The 20,794-nt window shown below is 32.2% G+C and overlaps 1 protein-coding gene across 2 annotated transcripts in view; it reads left to right on the forward strand.

The window, feature by feature from the left end:
• Positions 1-20,794, forward strand: part of LOC105153818 (semaphorin-1A) — a 219,764-nt gene that overhangs the window by 22,260 nt on the left and 176,710 nt on the right. For both annotated transcript variants that reach the window (XM_011068895.2, XM_011068896.2), the window contains exon 2: positions 18,789-18,969. In XM_011068895.2, the coding sequence (XP_011067197.1) occupies positions 18,873-18,969 (97 nt within the window). In that variant the 5' untranslated portion in view covers positions 18,789-18,872. The remainder of the gene's footprint in view (positions 1-18,788; positions 18,970-20,794) is intronic.

The raw sequence follows: 20,794 nt of genomic DNA on the forward strand, positions 1-20,794 counted from the left end.
AATTAACTTTGATAGAACTAGAACTGACATGAATTCCATTTAGAAAGTGTATATAAAATTAGATTAGAAAACTGAAGGTTAAATTAAACTGTGCACTCAAGGAAAGATAGTACGTTAAATGCTTCTTATAAAGATAAATTATCTTCATTAATTATTTCTCAGACTATCCAACATGCAATTTTGTGCAATTTTGTAACAAACCATTTTGTATACTTGGAATCAAGAATGCTTTTATTCTCGTCATATGAAACTATGTTTATAAAGTGTATTACATTTAGATTTTTTATTTTAATATTTATTTCTTATTTCCTATAATAAAATTTCTCTTTGAAAAAGTATTATAATTACAATTAATATATTATACTATACGTATTATATACAATACGATATACTTATACTCGTATATAGTACACACATACATATATTGTATTAAATATATTTATGTATTTATTATATTTAATTTATTATTGTATTTAATTAAATCAAATTACATATGCATATTGCAATAGTTAATAGTATGAATTATTGTTAAATTATAATTAGCTTTGATTTTATTTATATCAGTTATCGATTGTTTTTAGATAAACATAGGCATTTCCACTTACTTATGAGTGACATGAAAAATTTAGATATGTTGCACTTGTTTGGAATACATTCATATAGATATAGGTAAAAACATCTATGATTTTGTCATCGTGTTCTAGTCGATCGCTTTAGTGATTGTTAGGTCAACGATATTGACTTCGATTTTGGCAAGCGTCCAATGTGTACGTCAATTCTTTATCTTTCTACAGATTGAAATGTCTGGGCTGTTATCGATAACAATATCTAGATGAAAGAATCAGAATGATATTATGTATTTATGTAAATGTATTCACATTTGCGACATGTGATTTCAGTAAAATTAAAAATAATGACATGAGATAAAATTAAATATTTATTTGAGCGAACATTCAAAGAGAAGAAAACTATATATAGAAGAAAATTTTGGATCTAATATCCTTCATATTATAGAATTTCGTATAATGAGATTTGATACCAAAGATATATTTTAAACAATTTTGAGATAAAATTATGTTGCAGCAAAAATTTAGATTGTGGGTAATAAGTAACATTATATGAATAAATGGAAATTTCAGTAAACAACTTTCTTTCTTTTTAAATTAATTTTGCATAAATTATTATTTTAAAAAGCTGATTTAATTCGAGACTTTTAATTACAAAATTAAAGTTTAATTACAAAATTAAGTTATTGAGAAATTACTACTAAAAAAATAATAATTGAATTTCAAATCGCAATCGTAATAGATTTACTACTGATATTCTGCTTTTTACAAAGCATACCCTGTATTCATACCAGCTGTTAGAGCTACCCTCTATTCCTTGCACATTCGACTCGCCCTAAAATAAACCCTCCATCCGCTTGTATTCGTTCTATTCCCCCTTCCTCCATCTCTCTTTTTCTCCCTCTCCTCTCCCTTCCTTTCCCCTTCCTCTCCCTCAATCTCGCTTTCGCTCTCTTGTTCTTTTCTGCTCTCTTTCTCTTTCCCCTCTCCTAGCATTCGTTTTTTTTTCTCATTCCCTCGATTTAACGGCTGCGTGTATATCGTGCTACAAGTACGACCGCATATATGAAGCGCCATGCATTACGAAGCGGCTGATTGTTGCGCGCGTGTGCTCCTTTGTGAATGTGTATATGTGTGCGAGTCCTCTCACTCTTACCTTCAACAGAACCCTTTAAGGTCAGATGTGCGATCAGATCGTCTCTTATTATATGTGTAGCTCCACATATTAGCCGCATCTACTAATGATTTTAATTGTTGATATTAATACATAATGATATTAATATAATACATAAATTTTATAATTGTTTGCAAAATCAATATTTTTATATTAACCATTATTGGAGAATATTACAAATATTTCAAATTTATTAGTATATGCGATTATATATATATATAATATCAATACATATAAATTAGTATTTGTAATTCTTTGTAGCATATGTTTAATGTTGACTATTAATATCTATCGATATTAATAAGTATGTCATTGATATTAATAAGTGAGTCATCTGATTAATCTTAACCTCTAGTCTATTATTAATTGTGTTTATCGCTAATGATGGGAGAAAAATGATATAAAAAGCTTGCAATATTTATAGGTAACCTATTGTTTGCTTCGTTTATTAATACTAAAAAAAAATTTTGAATATTTTGATAAATTTGCATCACGTATATATATAATTATTAATTTTATACTATCAAATTGTGCTTATAGTCAAAGTACTAAGTCTTCGCAGATAAATTACTTAATACGGAATTACTGGAGAACACTATCATCGCCGCTATTTAACAATACATGATGAATTATCGTCCAATATTTAGTACACGTCTGGTTAATAGATTTCAATTACAATACACGATCGATTGTGTTATGATATTCGATATACTAGCTATTAATAATAGAGTAAAATATAACAAATAGATAAAGGCTTATTTTAATAGAATTAAAATAAAAATTTTATCAATCATATTATTTTAGTATAAATTTTCAACGAATGTTGAAATGAAATTTTTTAATATGTATTATATTCTTTTCAACATTTTGACATTTGTATTAATTCCTCATTTATCGTTTTGGCTTTCTTTCCTTTAACTCAAATTTTTGAGGATATATTTCTTTGTCCATATTTTTCACATTATTTGTTAGTATATTTGGTAATGTATTTTTATATGATGTACCTATTATTTTATTAAATTTAAAGAGTCATTTAAAATATTGCAATTCGATTTTGAAATAGAAACGATAGTCTCTATCTGTGCATATTTGCAGTAATCAAAAGCAAGATCGATTTGTGGTTTTCTTCAGTATAGTGTAGTTAATATCGTCTCGTGCAATCGACCGTTCACGATGAAAGTTATCTCTGGTTCGAGACAATCTGTCGTTTGGAAATGTGATTTTTTTCCTTCTCTCCAAATATTCGATTTGTCTCGTTGCAACCCGAACGATCATACACCCTCGAGCGTGCATCAGTTTAAATTCAGTTGGATGGGAAGGAACCGGCGGTGGCGCGAGTCGGCGATTATCCTGCAGGCATGTAACCTACGTACAGGATGACGCACCACGAATCCCGATCGTATCAAGGGCAGGGAAGAGGGGAGAGAGAGAGAGAGAGAGAGAGAGAGAGACGTGTGCAAGGTACCGGGAATTCGACCGTATGAATATTCAGAGTTCACCTTCGCGGCGATGAAAATTCGATTGCCCCGTAGCTACGGGGGCTCAACGTGTAGCGCATTGCAACGCGACGTTGACGATAACGACGTTGACGACAGCGACGTTGACGACGACAAGGACGACGCCGACGATGATGACGACGAGCGTGTACCATGTACCTCAATGTCGTCTTCGCTTGTGCTTCCGTCGCGCGCGATGCTATGCATTACCGATCGATTGATAGTGATCGTGAGTGTAAGGCACTTCGAACTAGACATCTCACGTCTGTATTGGACAATGATACGACAATGTTCTCTGACAATGTATCGAATGATCAAACCCCGTTTCATACGAATGTGTGTGGATATAGAAGTTATCTCTTGTAGCAATGGTTTTCTGATAAAGGGATAGATCTGAAATAATATATGTATATATATATATATATATATATATATTTTTTTTTTGTTTTTCTATGGTTCACATGTTTCTATGGTTTTAGGTTATTGAGAAAGAGAGAAAGAAGTACATATTGGGTTTTGTTAGCATACAATTTTTATTTGTTACATATTTAAAAATGTCTTCTTTTCGAAGAAATTAAGAAGGAATAATCCTTCCGTTTTTTGTAGTTTTCTTATATTGAGAGAGTATAACTTTTCTCCAGATATTGTTAAAAACAAATTTAAATTAAAATGGTATTTTTAAATTAAAAATAATATTTAATTTTCTATTAATTCTATTAGAATTAATATCGATCATACATAGGACATTCATGTTAACATTTAAATTAATTATTGTCATTCAAAAAATGATTCTTTCGTGAAGCGTTTTTATCGAACCAATGTTTTGTTAACATACAAAGTTGTTCTGCCATTTAGCTATGTAATTTATATGAAATCATACATTATAATTAGCTGTATAGTAATATTTACTCTGTAAATAGTCATACACTGTACGACTGCATTACGCGACATGTACAATACAACTTATGTAACTCTGTAATGGACTCATGAAGTACAGCTAAAAAACTAATACTGGGACACCATTTTAGGAAATTGTATATTAATGTCCAAGAAAATGGAGTGATCGTTGTATGATATCTTTATTTTATCGCGGAAAAAATTTACGACATATCACTTTGTATCGTTCTAAGAATAATGATTTTGACTTTTTAGATCATGCTTTATACAATAAATATAAAAGAATGTATAAGAAATGTTAAGATAGAGTCATAATCCCACTTAAACTGGTAATTGATGCAAAATTTAATTTTAAAAATATAATTTTTTAATCTATTTATGTGTAAATATATGTTGTTTTTAATACTCGTAAATGTTTGCAGCAATGTAAAATTTTAATTGTATAAAAAGTAGTAAAATTAATATAAAATTACATTAAAACAAGAGAAACACCACGTAATTTGTAAGAGACAAAATGTAAATGTTCATCAGAATTGTTAGAAATACTATGCAGAAAAAGCATACAATAAAATTTTTCTACGAATTGCATTAACTAAATAAGATAAAGCGATTATTACGAAATAATTTACGCATAATATTGAAATATAATATCAAAAAAATTATTTCAATCTGCAATACGTTATACCTATCATCAGAGATTTCGTGAAAAGTATCATAAACTCATTCATGTCTTTTTCCACTCTACTTGATCGCATTACCGAGAGTCTGTTAAGTAGAGTCTGTTGTGTTCTTAAGCTTCATTACGGTATGAATAAAACAAGGCGCAAGTATAAGCATAGCATACGCGCTTAATTATCGCACATAAATACCATTGATGCAGGGAGGCTCAAGAAATGAAGTCTCGCTCAATGAACGTATATCAGCGCTTTTGTATGATAGGGATAAACGCGCCATAGTAAATTTGCATGCATCTTAATCAAAGTTCCATAATTTCTATAATAGTTTATTGTGCCATGGTCATTGTAGGTTGAATATCTACGATATTATTATACTTAGACAAATGACTCATTAAAAGTCATTCATCATTTATTATACATATTACCGTCGTTTATTCTTAAAAATGGTTTATGAATTAATCTAGTATGGTTTCTATTAAATTTCTTTTTTAATATTTTTAAATTTTTCGCAACAAAAAGTTGTATTGAATTTTAATGACTCATAATTTTTTATGAGTTGAGCGGATATGTAAAAAAATTGCTAGATTTTTTTATTGTTAGTGAAAATTCTTGGAAAAATAGTTTTTTTACAAAACGAGAAAAACTTTGAAAATCAAAAGCTGAATTATTCTTTTTACTTATTCAAGGAAGAAAGATGAAAGTTATTTTTTTCGTACATACATTGAAAGACAGATTTTCATAGGCGACTGATCGAATGTATACTTTAAATAAATTAGTTTTTTATAACTGCATCATGTTGAACAACATTACGATGCGATGTAAAAAGAAAATAAAAACGGTACATGATTTTCCGAGTGAAAATTGTTTTAGTAAAATAATAATAATTTAACAAATCTTTAGTAATAAATTTTAACCCATTAAGTAGACATTTTACTAGCTGTAAAGAATTAAGACGTTTGAGTTTCTAGGAAGGTTTTTAAAAATTGTATGTTTTTGCGGTTGACGCTAATATATACGATTTTGTAAATTTCTCTGGCAGCATTTGAGATACGTATGTAATGTTGATGGTACGTTCTCTTCCTCTCTCCTTTATCTCCGTATGTAACCACTTCTCTATCCATTTATTTCATGGCAATGCCGATTGCAATTTTCTCGCCATTCCTTTATTGGATTGCGAGTTCTCACCGAGAACGAGATATATCGATCTGTCGCCATCAGATGTATCTCGACGCAATAAGATGAATTCTGTAGCGTAATGCCGTAATGTACGGAGAGCGCGAGGCCGTGACGATGGCTCGAGGGAAGAGTGTAAAGAGAGACTGAGGTCGCAAGACGATGAAGGGACGCCAGCACCGCGCGATCTCGATAGCTTTCTTCCATGGCGAGAAGAAATATACCGGGATAGAACTGCATCTCGTGCTTTCGTGGAAACGCAGAAATTCGAGTGCTTCACCGATGTGCTTCTATAGTGGTTCAATCGTATTATCGTTCGATCGACGCCATTGGTATAGGCACTACTCGGCGAATTGACTAACAAGGAACATGCTTCCAGTATCCGGAACGAATCTGATCGAAGTATGTTGTTAGATTCAATAATTTAAGAGAGAGACATCATTTCTTTTATACATATACTCGTTTTAATTTTTAAAATCGATTAAACCGAATATTAAAAATTATAATTTAAAAGAAAATTAAATCAATTTTTAAAAATAAATTTTAGCAATTTTGTAATTGATACGTGTTTAATGTATATGAAAATAATTTTTATGAAATATAAAAGAGATTTTATACACATTGTCGTTTATTTAAAATTCATGTATCTAGCACGTACGTTACAAAAACGAAGTTTGTTGAAACAAAGTCATTATTTTTCAATGCGTGTGTATGTGTGTGTGTGTGTGTGTGTGTGCGCGCGCAAGAATTTATTTCAATTTTTAAATCTTAAAATAAGCATTAAAATTATATCTATTAGATTTCGAACGTTTAATAACATATTTTAATCGATTCTGTAGTTACATTACGTCTCTTGCGATTATGGATTCTCAATATATGTATATCGTTCTCACATATGACTATTACTCTATAATGTTAGATTTCTGCAAGTAACGCTAAAAGTACATTAGATTTTTGCGAAATATATTGGCACCATGTATATATCAGAATTTCCAAATTTGTGTTGATGTCACACTGATGTGACGTGAATGGATAGGTGAATCGAGAGATATCGATGGTTATAAATCTTTTTAACATTATTAAAAACATAATATATTCATAAACATGTTGGAGCAAGCAGAATTTAACATTTAAATTATTGTACATCAAATATCAAAGAGCATATATTGAAAAATCTTATAATAATTTATGCAATAATATTGATTTAAAAATGTGACATATAAATGTGACATTATTAATTCGTTATATTAGTATTTAATTGATCATTTATTTGTCTTCTTATTTTAATTCTAGTAGATGATTCTAAAATGAAAGAATAAATGAAAGACTTTTTAATCAATTAAGATAGGGTTAAATAATTTCACATATCGAAAGTTGTCATCAAGAATTTGTCAAATTTACGAGCATGTTCTACTGACAGCTACGCACACCAATTTCTATGCTAATGTTAATTGCGGTCAGGTGAACGAAAAAATATGGACCTCACGTACGAGCTGCAGTAATAGCAACGGCAAAATGAAATCTGATATCTGCGAGCGTATATTACATCGTACGCAGGGGCTACTCGAGAAATCTTTTTTTTGTTTATTTTTTAAAAGCTTACGAGATCAAGTGTGTAGTCATACATATAGGATGTTCAAAAACATTAACTGAAATTTGATAGGAATACAATTTCAAGTAACATGATGATTATTACTTGAAAATATTTAGAAGATTTAAAATTCTCAAGGATCAGATATTTCTTATATGGATCAGAAATAATTTTCAAATAATTTGATACTTTTCGTGATTCGAAGATTCAAGTTGAAAGAACTCTCGTCCTTTCGTATAAGATATCAGGATATCTTGTACATTCGTACGCGCGGCTTGTTTGTTAGCTGAGGGAGTTTGCTAACGGTGTACCATCGCGGTCACCATCAGAACGCGTGCACAGTGCCAGTGCCACTCTGTAAATGGTATTGCTATGAACACGCGGTCTTTCTCGTTTTCCACTTTGTCTTTATTCACGACGACTATTTCTTTTCTTCTTTGCGCGATTCGTGCTATTTTACAGTTAACCAAGCGGACTTTATTAATCGCGCCGATTATACGCGTGAGTCGGCATTGCGTGGCCAACTCTGAAATACGGTGAAATCGCGCGAGCGAACGACGCTCCCGTTCGGTATACAGCCGGGATTCTTCCCCGAGGAAATTACCGGCGGTCCGCAAATGGACCTCTGCCATATAGAGTTCGTTCTCTCCGACGCTCTCGTGTGGCTCTTCGTGAACGCGCGGTATTCTTGTGCGGTGCTTCCGTGCCGATGAATCGAGCTAATCCCGCGGGGCGAAAAATCAAGAGCGTTACGTCTATCTCACGAAGCGCTCACCAGCACTCACTTTCGCGAATTACTCGCGATATGAGGCGCGTTTGTACGTCATTGATATCGGAAGCGCGTTTTACGGATGAGAGACGATTCGATGACTTTTGTCGGATGGTTAACTGAAATTTGCACGTCTCTCAATTTCAAAAAGAGAGAACATTTTTTCCGTCACCATTCTCATTCATTCAGTCGCGCGCACTAAATTATCATTCGCCCATTATATCTGGCTATTTCCCTGGTGTACAGTTCGCCCTGGACAAAATTTTGGTACCTCTGGTTTTTTTCCGCGCTCCATCTGCGTGTCTACTCATTTTTATTGCATGCGCAATATCATCTGGTTTTAATGGCGTCACTCTCTTCTTCTCTCTTTCTCTTCTTACTGGTATAAATAATATTTGGAATAATTTTATTAGCTGATGGTGATAAAATATTTGTGCAAATATAACACAATTAGAAGTAAATTTTACCGTACCATCATCGTGGGCTCTTATATACGCCATCTTACTTTGAATTGTTTGAAAGTTTGCAAATTACTCGATAATAATGTGTAGACTATGTGATGATAATAATACGCTGTTGTTACCATTGTTAATGATATTGCAATGCTTTATCGAGCTAGGAGATTCAATGGAGAGTATCGTATACGCGAATCTCTATAAAGTCCATGCACCGTATAAGCTCGAACGCTTTTCTACACAGAGGAAGGAAGAGATTGAGCCTAGCACACAATGTAAGACGGAGAGAACTGTTTTGCAAATATAGACAGGCGTTCCATCGTATTCCGCTCCGTTCTAACTAACCGTAGCTTTGCAATCTGAGCTCTTACGGTTCGAGTTGCAACGTCCGTTGTAACCTGCAGCTATGCTTGGCGCCTCTATTGCGCCCTAACGATGAGCGAAAACGACGAGGGCTGTAAAACGCCCACGGACGCACACGGAGGATTATTTGAGCGGCGGTAACGACTCCGATTCTCGCGGCGAGATCGTCGGAAATGTCGCTTGCAGGTGCCGAGGGAATATCCGCCTGCAGCTGCGTAATATGTATTATACATACATACATACGTACGTACATACATACATACATATATATATATATTTGGAGCTGGGCAAAATTATCGCGAAGAGTGGTTCGCAATATTTACTATTATAAAAGAAGGTATCTAGAAGCGATTCCGCTCGGTTTACGATTTCATCTGAAAAGTATAGCACGCTATCTTCTCTCCTCTTGTTAGAATAAGTAAACCTGATCTCTGTTATTATAATTATAGTTACAGTTTCCAAACTTTAATATAACATACATAATCGTGCGATTATTCTCTGAGATTGGTGCATTATAAATTATGTATATAAACGAAAGTAGATATAAATATATCGATTGTTATATAAATGAAAGTGATGCATTTAAACGTAAACTAATATTCTTAAAAGCATTGATCGAGAAAAGATTTTCAAAGCAAAAAGTGTGTGTGTTAATGCAGAGAAACGTTATTTTTTCAAGGCTTTCTTCTCAAGACTTTCTTCTCAACTTGTGTTACATGTCGGGGGTACTTTTGTAATCGTCTACATTTACGTTTTCTTAATAATTCAATAACGAATGGTGTTTCTAAAATTTAATGAATAGGAAGTCTAGTGAATAGAAGACAATGAATGGAATACGTAGGAGAGCTGAAATTATTAATTATTATAACTTTTTACATATGCATGCGTAAGGATAACAACCGCTTTCTCCAAGCGGATAAATCCGCACTCTCGCGAATACTTATCTAGCAAACTCCGCGATTTTCCTACTGACATAACTTGTTCGCGCGTGTGATCACGGCCGCGGTCGTGATCACACACGTATACGTAATAGGAGTAATTCGCGTAGTGGCAAGGGCGAAATCTGAATATTCCCCGTGATTTGGACCATTTCACCTGGCCGTTTCCACGAGAGGTCACCCGAGGCACCAAGACCACGTTCCCCACAGTTCTCGCACGCTTCTGAATATTCATTCACTTGAGTGGAGTTGGCTCTGGCACGGTGAGTTGCTTTAAATCGCCCGCCACGCTCACGAACCACTCCTCCTTCAACTGGCATTCCTGACTTCACCACTGGACCAAGTTGCCATTGCACTTGCTCCTGCTAACGTGGCATTACGACGCCCCTGTGACTCTCTAATCCTACGATTTCGAAGCACACCTCGACGCAACACCTACTATCTAAACCTGTTGTTGTAAGGTCGCGTGAAAACCAATCGTGTCAATCGATACAGGTTTCTTCAACTACAAAAATTATTTGTAATACGTAAATCTGAGAATGCACTTAAACTTTTTCGAGTATTAAATCACCGATTTCCAGATATTCTTTGCAGTTTGTCAGTTCTAGTTTAGAAACTTTATATCAAATGTGGCGTTTCTGCAAGAAGTTGAACGTACGATAAACTTTATGTTACTCAGGATTGCCATGAACCTGGATTTCAAAGTCCAGAAGATATTTGAAATGGAGAAATCAAATATCTGTGAAGCGTAAACAATATTGCAATGAAACGAAGAACTCAACATTTCATGCGAACGACCAAAATGCGTCGAGTTTAGAATCTAACCCAAATTTCTTTACGTTAACATACAATAGATAGTAAATTTGTTTTCCTTTCTCTATCGTATTAATAGAATTTTTTCTACTGAGTTAATTGTTTACGTTATTTATCGAGAAAAACCCACGTGGTATTAAATTTAATACTATTTATTATAGATACTAGTCAATTATTCTAATCTTGATTTAATTGTTCAATCTGTTTAGCATAAACGTTATAATCATAATGGGAGAGATTAACGTTATGTCGATTAGCTATTATTTAATTGTTCCAAGGTGTCGAAAAATTATTTTATCACCGATGAAAATTAGCATTTATTAAACATTATAATATCACGTAGATCAAAATGAAAAAAAAAACATAATTGCTCGAAATTCCTGGTATTTAAATATTTTTCGATTAGTAAATACTTATACATAAAATTTAAAACATTGAATTAATTGCTTATTTAAAAGAATGATATATTTTTAAAATAATTTTATCTCAAGATACTAAATTAGCGATTAATTTTAGATTCTTGTTTCTGCATTTCGAGCGAGATGTATATTTTTTATTTGCTTCTTTTTGCGGATAAAATAACTGACATGGCGAAGTCAATATTACGTCACTCTAAGTAGATAAAAAACTTTTTGCTAAACATTTATCTTCTTTTAAATTGAAAACAAACAACTCATTAATACATAAACTGATTTTTTTACAGATGCATATTTCCTAGTACCTTAATTAAGATACGTAATATTATTTACGAGAACTCCGTTCGCTGTCTTAGATTTGCCGTTTTCTCAGAATAATCACGACTCATTTATTTCGCAAAATATTCTATTTGCACGCGGTTGTTACTGCGAGAAACCGTAGGGTGCCGCCCTGAGCTTCTCTGGCGTGCCGCACTTTGAACGAGATCGACGTTACTTATTAATCATTGCCTACCTGCTAGCTCAAAGACCACTGGTAGTCTCATTCATCCGTTCTGTCGCGGATACCTTTTACTCCTTTTTGGCGTCTTTCAACTGCTAGACTTATCTCCTCCTACACTACTCTTTTCTCTCTCTCTTTTCTTGTCGTTTTCTACCGTTTTTCCTTCGTTTTACAATCTGTACGTTCGAAAGGGGTTTGGATGGGAATGATCAAGCAAAGCTAAATCAAGCAGCATTACAAATGTTATTCCTTAGCTAAAAACAAAAAATGAATTATGTAATCAAAAAGAAAGTGAATATTTTTAAATGAAACGTGTTGATTTTAACGTAAAAGAATGAAACGGAAGTTTATCTTACTTTTTGTATAAAGAATCTTTCGTCTGTGCTACAAAATTTAAAATATTTGCTTGTAAATGTCATTGTTATCTCATGGTAAATATATAATTTAGACATGTAAGCATATATAATTATAATATACAGTTCAATTATGTGTATTTAATACACGCGCGCATTTAGCATTTTCCATTCTCCCTTATAGATGTTAACGTGTTAACTTTAAGCAGGAAAATAATAACTGTAATATCTTTACTCCATTTTAGTAAATATAGATAGAAGATAAAAGTGTCTAATCTATAGAACTTGATTTCTACGATTCGTTATCATTGCATGATCGAACGCTATGATAGAAACGGAGAACTTGTAAGTGGAATGAGAATGTAATTTAAAAGGATAAGTGATAAGTTAACTGTGGCTTCCTTACCGTAGTCACGAAGCAAACGGGCTGGATCGATACCGAGTTCGAACTTGTGCACATCCAAGCATACAAAATGCACAATGACTAAGGATATCGGTTTCTATCGTCGACTTTGACAGTTGTAGAGGCTGCAGTCAGCATCTACGGAATAGAGAGATTGGAATACGAAATAAGATTTATAAATACGCAAGAATCTGTCTGTAAAAGTAAGCATTGATAACAACAATGTGTTCTTCCATAATTTCATTTAAAGGAAAAATGAATGAATAGAATAATTGTTATATTATAATATGGGATAATTATTACGTTATAGTGAATATTACTTAGTGTTTTTTACTGAGATTTATTACTGTAAACAGATTATAAAACTATAGCTTTCAATTAATTTCGAATCGGCTTTACTTCCGTTGAAATTTAACTTGAAGTTTAATCAGGATAAGTTCGTAAAGTATGAGTATACTGTACTTATTAACAGAGTTGTGTATTCTTCGATAAATTTCGAAGCTATCCTCTCTTTTTAGCGAAAATTTTAGCGGTAATAATTACTTAGCAGGCTTCAAATTTTTGGCGTTCAATAACTGAATAAATATTATTAATAATGTGAACTGAATTAATTATCCGTATACATTAACAACATTTTTACGTTTCAAGTGATGTTATCTATAAATTAAAGTAGCAAATTTCCATAAAAGAGGGAGGAAGATATTAGAAGTTAAATAACTTCTCACAGTTGCTTGGAATTTAGCCAACAAAGCCACCGTTAAAACACCTCTGCAAAAAACTTGTTTTTCTTGTGATAGAGAAGGTTCTCTAAATGATATCGCTTATTGTTAATAGATTTTTTTATCTGAAATTATTTAAAATATATTATCATTTTAATATCTATTTTATACACTTCTGTTTTTATATGTTAAATTTTTAAAATTTTAAATTTTCGGCTTAAATTTTAATAAAATATCTGTGGGATTATTTTCTTTAAAAAAATGAAAGGAAAAAAGATACAATAAAATAGTGAAGAAAAAATATAGATGAAAAATTGAAGATATATATTATATTTTAGATTATACAATTTTTGAAAGACTTGAAATAGTTGTCACATTTTTTATAACTATAATATATGTGTTTTATTTATTTGTTTGCACACACATTTATAAAAGAATCTATTTCTTGGATATTTAAAAAAATCATATTCTATTGTTACGTTGAAACAATTTAACAACTGTTTTTGCATTTATTGGAATACCAATAGAATTTAACAGAATTTAACTGAATCTTTAAATTTTAATCATATGAGAATTAATTTTATATAGATTATTATCTGCATTCGACATCATATGTTTTGGTCATTTTCCTTATCTGTTAGTAACTTTAATGTTTCTCTGCCTTTTTAAGGTGGAATACGGAAATGAAAAGAAACTTTTTCACTTTTCCGAGACTCATCCAAATCAGAAGTAGCAATTTCTTTGAACGTGAAAATTCACATGAAGTAAAAAATTGAGAGGACTAGACTAGGTAGCGACATAGATCGGGATTATGAGATAAAAACAGATAAGAAGATAAAGATATGCCAAAAATGAGATGGAAAAGAAAATATCCGAGTAAAAATAAAGATTTTTAGAGAGAGAGAGAGAGAGAGAGAGAGAGCAGCATAAAATTTTTCTTTTTATTAAAAACAAAGTAATTTTTAATGCATTTAATGCATTTAATATTTTAAATATTTCGCAAAATATATCTAAAATTAATTAAAGAATACGATTTAATTATCTAGAAATAATTCAGAATCTATTTTTCTCTTGATTTTTCCTTAATTGAAAATAATTCAAACACTGTTAAATTTTCGATAGTTTTGTTAATTTATAAACGATATTTATTAATTTATTATTAATTTATAAATTATATAATAGTTTTTTTTTTTTTAGAAAAATGTTAATCTAAATTAAATGAGTATCATAATAAATCATTTTTTTGCAATTTATTTTATCTGAATTTAAAGTTATATATTTTTAATCATTTTTTGAGTATTTTTTTCAAGTATTATATATTATATGATACTCTATTTTTTTTTACCATCTTAAATGATTTTATATATATAGGTAATAAATAATACAAATTTTGTATGTAAAACGATTTTTCAAAATCGTTAAGTAAATTTCTATGATATAAGCTAAATATAAATTTAACATTAACATGAAATGTTTAAAAATAGAAATTTTATATTACGATTATACGGATGTTTTCTGTTGTAAATATTACTTTCACAAATTGAAATGAAATTAAAAGCTATTTCAATTTTCGATGAGAAATGTCGTTGTTTGAGTACGATGGTTTCGAGTATTCTGTTGAAGGGAATAGTCGATGACGAGTGTACGTACTGGTGCTTTTGTTGCACCAATAAACAAATAAATAAACCGACGGATAAACGTATTCGAATTTTCAGTTAGGATTTTAGTTGGAAATCGCGTATAGTACACACAAGACGAAGGCGAGTGGCTTAGCGAACACGCTGTTTTTACTTTGATAACCGGCTCGTTGAACGGAGAGCAATCGCGCTAGAACTATCTACATGGTCCGAGCAATCACGCTCGTACCGCCATTTGTGCCATTGCCGTTGCTCTTGTTGGAGCCAGTGTACACGCACAAAGCGCATGGATAATTAGACCGTGCTCCCGCTGTAGCAGCAGAGCAGCAATAGCAGCAGCAGCAGCAGCAGCAGCAGCAGCAGCAGCAGCAGCAGTTGCAGAGCTCACATTCTCCCTTTCCCGCAGCGTGTTGGTCAAAGTTTTACTCACGAGAGGTTACGCCCTGTGCCTGCTTGCTTTTCCTTGTCGTTCCTCTTCGTTTTGCATCCCTCACTCGTTTTCAAGGCGTGTTTTTTGTTTAGTTTTTTCAAGTGTTACCGTAAATCTTTAACGGTGCTTTTAGTTTATTTATTTATTTTTGTTTTGTTCTAAAAATCGAACTAATTTGACATTTTCCCGTTTATGATGTATTCACGATATGTCATGATGAATATTTAAAAGATTCTCCAACTCCACTTTTGCTTCTATTTTGTGTATCATTTCGGATAATTGATAGAAAAATAAATAGAATTGATTGAGCTCATACGATTGAGCTCAGAATGTGAAATTATTATAAATCGAGAATTGCGAAATTAATCTATAAACGTTTAACTGAACTGGTAGTTATATTCTGATGTTTGTAATACCTCGAGACTGTTTACGCTAATTGTCTACTTACTGAAGTTCGATATGTTTATCATGTATCCGAGAGTTACTTGAAATTATATTGCACTCAAAGATATAAGTATAAAATGATAATAGTTAAATAATTTAAAATAATTTATATATTTTAGGAAATATAAGCAGTTACATTTCCTCAATAATGACACAAATTCCTAAATATATTATACGTATGCAATATTTATATTTATTTATATTAATATATATAGGTACATATATATATATATTATTGAGTTAATTATAGATATGTTTAATTAACAATATACGTATATGTATACAAATATGTATATGTGTCGAATAATTGAATATTAAATTAACATTTTTATTGTTGAAAGCATGTTTATATACAAATAGATGCACTAACTATAGATGTACTTACAAATTTTGGTTCTCCTATAAAAATAATATTGAGAGAGAAAAGAACATCTATAGATACTTTATTTGCATATAATAATAAATAAGTCTTTGACTGTGACACTTAATTATTCTCGGTTCTATTTCAATCACTATCACAGTCTGCATACATAAAACTAAAATTTCAATGATATAAAAATATTTCTAAAAATGTCACGTTAACAAGAAAAACTTAAATGTCATTGTTTTTTTCTTTTAGTTTTTCGAAACGAGAAGCATATCGTACTTCTATCGTTATTTCATCTATCACCTGAAATATTTATATAACCCACAAATTAAGCAAATTCGTATTCTGAGAGCGCTGTCTCTGCGCCACGACTGATATGATAATCTCTCGTTCCGAAATTAGAGTTGTAATCACGTGGTCGTCTTTCTGTGTTTCCACGATCCTCGTATATGGGACGTTGAAAATTAGATGTCTTTTCCCGCATCGAGAGAGCATCCGACGATTGAGTGGCGAGCTTTCCCGTTGTTTGTAAACGCGCGATGGAGTGTCGTCTAATGTAAGAGAGAAAGTCTCTCATTTTCGGTGCACGGCACACTCGGTGCCACTCGTGGAATCGGAAAGCGACCGTTACCGTTGCGACGAGAGACGCTGCAAGGGAAGTGACTCTCGATCTGCAACTCGTCCCTCGTATCTCTCGAAAGTAGGGCGAGCCACGCCTAGCGAGGCGCGTGTTCTTGCTCTCGCAAACATCATGGCAAACACGGCGGATCCGCAGCGAAACATTCTTCTTTCGTTTCCGCTCGAACATGATTCACGATCTGATTTTATTAGATCGCGCGGGCGCGCAGCTGTCGCTGCGAAATAATCATGAATTTATGATCGTCTACCAGATGTCGAGTAACAATGCGGCTCATTGCCGCATTGGAATGCAACTGATTACACAGCCGAGATTAATTAATACTTTAACAACACAATGTAATTGTTGTTATGTCGATTTCGATTGACGTTACCACCACTTACAAATCCGTGCGAGCAAATTGAGGTTTAACTGGCACGGTGGTTGGATATTAGAATCTTGTTTCCATTTACTTTGCTAAACTTGTCGGAGAAAAATGAGCGCCGCGCGCGCAGTATAGAATGATAATTTCGCTTTGGATATTTACGCTTTGGATAAAGGCTGAAGGATGTACAAGCTGTTCAGAAAATTCGAATCATTATTAATTGATAAAAATAATAAAACGTTGCTTTAGCGATATGTATTATTCGACGGAAAAAGTAAGGTTTATGTAAGGCTGTGTATAAATCCATATATAATTGTATAGCTAATTCATATTTAGCTGTTCTATCGATTTTTCATCAATTTTAAATTTAATGTAATTTGATATTATTCTCTTGCTAATAGTAAATAAATGAAAATTGACGTTTTTATATATTGTTGATCTAATTATAAAAAGTATGTTGAAATCAATTTTTCTTAAACAGATTTATTATTGACTGAATAGATTGAGAAAGCATTAGACACATATTGCTTGATTGCATTTTTATGAACACCTTACATGTACATATACATTTATAATTTTTTTAGCACCAAAACCGTCGAGAGACGAGAGAGCTTAGAGCTTAAAGCGTCTCTTGTTATAAAACTTGTACTGACTAACAAAATATATATTTATCATTTCATTAATTATTATAAACTGTTATTCACTGTTATGTACTTATATTATATAAATGCAAATATACATATTCGATACTACGTTTAATCTTGAACATAGTATCAAGATAGTAGACGGCAGTATACAGCCCCAGGACAAATAGAAACTCGAGCTAGCGACCTCTCTGCATAATGCATAACATCGTCGTCTTCTTCATCGTAGTCGTTGCAGTCGGTGGTCGTCTCCCGTTTCTTCGTTAGCCTTTTATCCTTGCTCGTACTTTCCCTTATTTATTCCAAGTAGTTTTCTTCTACAAGAAGATATGCATATATAAGTTCTGCTTAAAAAGCGGGCATTAAACTCGTTTCTTATGTTCTGCTTTCTTCGTGCCATAAAGAATACATGCGTTCAATTTGGAGTATATATGCGGAATATCGTGCATATGCGACCGAAACCAATTTTCTCAATGATATATTCTCTTTGATTCTAGAGCGTTTGCGCGACAATGTCAATAGACAATAATTGTGATGTAAAGAAGAACACAACTTTCGACTTTGAAAACCAAGAAAGCAAAATTAAGTTATTAAAATATTTTAATTTTCAAAAAAATTGCAAGCAACAACCAATGGTATATTTCTGAAAGAAAATTTAAATTGAATTTTTCTTTAAATTGTTTAGCATTCAATTTTTCCAAATATCGGATCGTTAATTATTATGAGTTTAATATTGTATTTAATAATGTAAAATTTATAGAAAATAAAAATAGTTGTCTTAAAATCTTTACATCACAATCGTGGTTTTCAATAGATTAAGAAACGTTGAAATATTTTGCATTATAAAATAATGCATATAAACTATGTAACAACATGACTTTACTACTCTAACTAGTGTGAACTTTAGAAACTTTGTGATATATGTACAGCAGAATTACAGTCGCTCTTATATGATTGCAGGAATGACGATCAGTGGCAGCGATGATGAGGCTTGAAAGTTACCGTTGATTTGTCGGACATCCTGCAGGGCCATTTGTTTCCAGGATGAGCGCGTCGCTGCGGATTTTGGCTCTGATCAGCTTTGCCGCGCAAAATGTGGCTTGGCCACAGGATCCCATTCCTAGACTGCACCTCAAACATCGTGAGTAATATTTAAACAAGAATATTCGTCTATTATATTGTTTTAGTCAAGTGCAAACAACCAATTTATATTTCCATTTCCATTCAGATTCCATCTATCGTTAAATGGTTCGTTGTAAGTTCTCTCTTTTTGCTTTTTTACATTTCTCAGAAATATGTAGATTTATGTATTCCATTCTTTAATTTTCATTTTTTTGAAAGGAAGAGGAATTTTTGTTAAATACAAGTTTCAGAGGATGGAATATAAAATTGATGGGAATATAAAATATTTTTACGTACGCATTTAAAGCACTTGAATTTTCTATATCTTATAATAGAAAAATATCGATCTTGACAATTAGATAATATATTTCTGCAGTTACTTATCGTTAGTTTCAATATTTACCACAAGGTAATCTCGTTAATTTATTATCTTTGTCACAGCAAATTGAATTGGAAACTTAGAATTAAGTGCTATTTAACTAATTTATTGCTCCAATTTTAGAAAGATTAAGAATGTTTGCTTAAATTATAGCATTTCTGATTAAAAAATTATACCGAATGAGAAAACATATTTATCATTTCATTACTTTTAATTCATATAGAAATAAATTTGTAGAAAACTTTTGTTGCTAATGTAGGGGAAATGATAGAAGTGTCTCAAGTACTTACATTTATACGTTAACGTTTTTTTATTATCACGAAATGATAATAAGTATGGTAGACGCGCCGGCAAAAGCAATTACTTAAATTTGAATATCCATATCTTTGCTGCAAAACTCAATAATGATCCATTACTAAATTTGGCTCGACGTGATGCCACACGGCGACCTTTTGCGAGACGGAATTTAATAAAATGTAGCCACACTTTCGCCACGCTATTTTATAGATTTATCGAGTTACTAAATTGACGGTAGCCAGCCTTTCAGAATATACATAGGCGTTCAATTAAAATTAATCTAATTAATCAATCGAAGCGTCGATATAGTCACACTTTACGGGCTAACCAACCGCGAATTTATCGCGCACCATTACCTATGGCAGGCGATCACTTTCCTTTCCGCTAAAAAAGCAACATAATGATTCCATCGTTATGCTGTAGGTAAAAATTTGTCAGCCTCTTCTCGTCTTATCAATGTCGAATCATTTTTCTTTTAATAAAAATAAAAATGAACTTTATCATTCTTTTCTTCTCTCATTTCAAGCAGATTTTAACAATATTTTTATTTAATAGAGATTTTATCATGTATTAACATTAATAATAAATATTAAGAAATCAATGTGACAATTAATTTCAACTTTCTGTTGCGGAACAATTGATTTTAAGTCGGGTACGTCCGCAAATTTCGAGCTAATCTCGGAACTTTTCTCATTTTTACATAATTTTTATTTTTTAAAAAGATACATTTAAAACAATATGGAAAGAAATCCAATTATCTTTTATATTCTACACAAAATTATCTGCAAGTGCATATTATATTAAAATAGTTTTAATCCAAATTCGCGAGAAAGTCACGTAGAAAGTTTTGAAATTTATTCGAAGTAGGCGTCTTCTTCCGAGTCTTTCTCGAGTGAGCGAAAAAAAAAAATTGGTTAGAGTGAACTTAAAGAAGGATAACACAGATAAGAGCCCTATCCACTCGGCTATCCAGCCGTTTATCTCTTGGGCAATCTTCAACGTGCTGGTTAAACCACGGCTTAATTCTCATTCGTATAAGGAATTCGTAAGAGGAAGGTGGAAGAATCGTGAGAACGGTAGCGCGGCGACGGGAAATGGTTTGTCTCGTCTTCTGGATCGCGACGACCCGGGTTATTCTGTCCCTCCGAGAGGTCGCATTCTGTACCGG

Source organism: Acromyrmex echinatior, chromosome 12, assembly GCF_024713525.1.
Source record: "Acromyrmex echinatior isolate Ae372 chromosome 12, ASM2471352v2, whole genome shotgun sequence".
NCBI classification, from domain to species: domain Eukaryota; kingdom Metazoa; phylum Arthropoda; class Insecta; order Hymenoptera; family Formicidae; genus Acromyrmex; species Acromyrmex echinatior.